Below are 2,500 nucleotides of genomic sequence, written 5' to 3'. Positions count from 1 at the left end.
ACGGAAAACGTCTATAAACCTTTTGTTCTTGCTAGATATTGCATAAAAATGAATATGTTATGACAAGGGAATAAATGTATATATGAATAAATATAGATATGTTATGACAGCATAACATCAACATAAAAAGACAACATTAAATATGTTATGGCAAGGGAATAAATGTATATATAAACAAATAAAGTCAGTGTACGTATGTTGATATAAATGAGTGGGTATTATAGATGTTATCATAGAAATAGCCATAAAGCTTATGAGACTGTTTAGGGGATGGAGTACAGGGAAAAGAGAGGGAGAATGGCAGAGATAGATAGATAGATAGATAGATAGATAGAGAGAGAGAGAGAGTAAGAGAGAGTGTAGGAAACGAGAGGGGTAAGGACTGAGAAAGATGAGAGAAACGGAAAAAAAGGAATGAAGGAAACAGAGAGAAAGATAGGAAAGATGAAAATAAAGGCTGAGAGGAGCGACAATGAGAGAAAAAGAGTATAAGGCAAACACACACACACACACACACACAAACACACACACACACACACACACAAACACATACACAAACACACAAACACTCATACACACCACCCACACCACACACAAACACACACACACAGACTAGCATAATTCATAAGAAAGGAAAAAAAAATATATATGACTGAGAGCGGATAAAAAGTTAAAAGACTGGAAAGAGATATGAACATGAAAATATATTCAGCTCATTCAACTTATTTCCATAAAAGCGGAATAATAATGAAATACGAGCGGATAGGGGGGGGGGGGGGGGGGGGGGGGGGATAGCACGCTCGGTTATGAGTCAGTGTGAAAGGGAATGGGAGAGTTTATTAAGGGAGAAAGGGTTTATTAAGTAAGGGAGAAAGAAGGGGGGGTTGAGAGGTAGAGAAAGGGCGGAGAAGGAGAAGGAGAGAGAGAGAGAGAGAGAGAGAGAGAGAGAGAGAGAGAGAGAGAGAGAGAGAGAGAGAGAGAGAGAGAGAGAGAGAGAGAGAGAGAGAGAGAGAGTGAGAGAGAGAAAGAGAGAAAGAGAGAGAGAGAGAAGTGAGGAGAGAGAGTGAGAGAGAGAGAGAGAGAGAGAGAGAGAGAGAGAGAGAGCGATATATATATATATATATAATTTTTTTTTAACGGTAGGTTCATGTCTGAGCCGCCGTGGTCACAGCATGATACGTAATTGTAGTTTTCATGCTGTGATGCTCTTGGAGTGAATACGTGGTAGGGTTCCCAGTTCCTTTCCACGGAGAGTGCCGGTGTTACCTTTTTTTAGGTAATCATTCTCTCTATTTTATCCGGGCTTGGGACCAGCACTGACTTGGGCTGGCTTGGCCACCCAGTGGCTAGGTAGGCAATCGAGGACAGGGAAGGAGAGAGAAGAAAAAGAAAGAGAGACAAACAGAGAAAGAGAAAATATAAAGCAAAAAGAAAGAAAGAAAAAGAGAAAAAGAGAAAGAGAGAGAAAGAGAAAGAGAAAAAAAGGAAAGAGAGAAAGAGACATTTAGACGGTGATATAACTCATAATGATTCCCAGGAGACAAAAGTTTTTCCAACAGGGAATGGGAATGACGATATCACTTTTTTTCTGAGGGTCTAAAAATTTTAAGAAAAGTTTCCAAGAGAAATGAGAAACTTTATGATGACTTTACATCACCATATTTTACCACCACTTCTTAATCTTCTTCATTTTGGAAAAGAAAACAAAAATAAAAAAATATATACAATTTCAGAGGCATTTTTCTGTAATAAGAGATTGTTATTTATGTTGTTAGAAATAAAGAATGGTCGTCATAGTGGTAACAGTTATCGTAATAATAATGATCATGATAACAATGACAATGAATATGAAGGATAATGATATTGATGATGATGACGATTATTATGATAAATACAATAACAATGATAACAATAATGATAACAAAAATAATAAAAGTAATGAAAATTAAGATAATAATAAAAATGGTAATAATGATAACAATAACAAAAATCACAATAATGGTAGTAGTAGTAGTAGTGGTAGAAGTAGTAGTAATAGTAATGATAATAATAATGACGGTGCTAAAAACAACAACATGAACAATAACAATAAAAAGATATTAATATCAATAATATCAATAACAATAACAACAAAAACAAGAACCATATCTTCAAGAACAACATTAAAGAAGAAAGAGATAAAAGAGATAAAAATTCAAATAGATAAATAAATCCCTCCACCACCCCTCAAAAAAAAAAAAAAAAAAAAAAAAAAAAACAGGCACCATGCCACACTCACCTCTCAAGACTAACCGCAGTGAGGTTAAGAACACTTGCAGTGAAGGAGAGAGTCATAAAATAATTTGCCATCTTGCAGGCGGCACCTCCTGAATCCCACAACACAACGAAGAAGTAGACGGTTTCCAGAGGCACGCAGAGGACTAGCATGAGCAGGTCAGCCATGGAGAGGGAGACGAGGAACATGTTGGTTGTGTTGCGAGATTTGCGATCACCTGTGGAG

General features: G+C 36.6%; 1 protein-coding gene across 1 annotated transcript in view; it reads right to left on the bottom strand.

Moving 5' to 3' along the window:
* The window catches only part of LOC119580358 (galanin receptor 2b-like), a 49,350-nt gene that overhangs the window by 43,567 nt on the left and 3,283 nt on the right, over positions 1-2,500 (bottom strand). The window contains exon 3 of the mRNA XM_037928462.1: positions 2,279-2,492. Coding sequence (XP_037784390.1) covers positions 2,279-2,492 — 214 coding nt within the window. The remainder of the gene's footprint in view (positions 1-2,278; positions 2,493-2,500) is intronic.

Source organism: Penaeus monodon, chromosome 13 (genome assembly GCF_015228065.2).
Source record: "Penaeus monodon isolate SGIC_2016 chromosome 13, NSTDA_Pmon_1, whole genome shotgun sequence".
Taxonomy (NCBI): domain Eukaryota; kingdom Metazoa; phylum Arthropoda; class Malacostraca; order Decapoda; family Penaeidae; genus Penaeus; species Penaeus monodon.
Note: the sequence above shows the minus strand (reverse complement) of the source record. Positions and strands in the feature narration are given on the sequence as shown.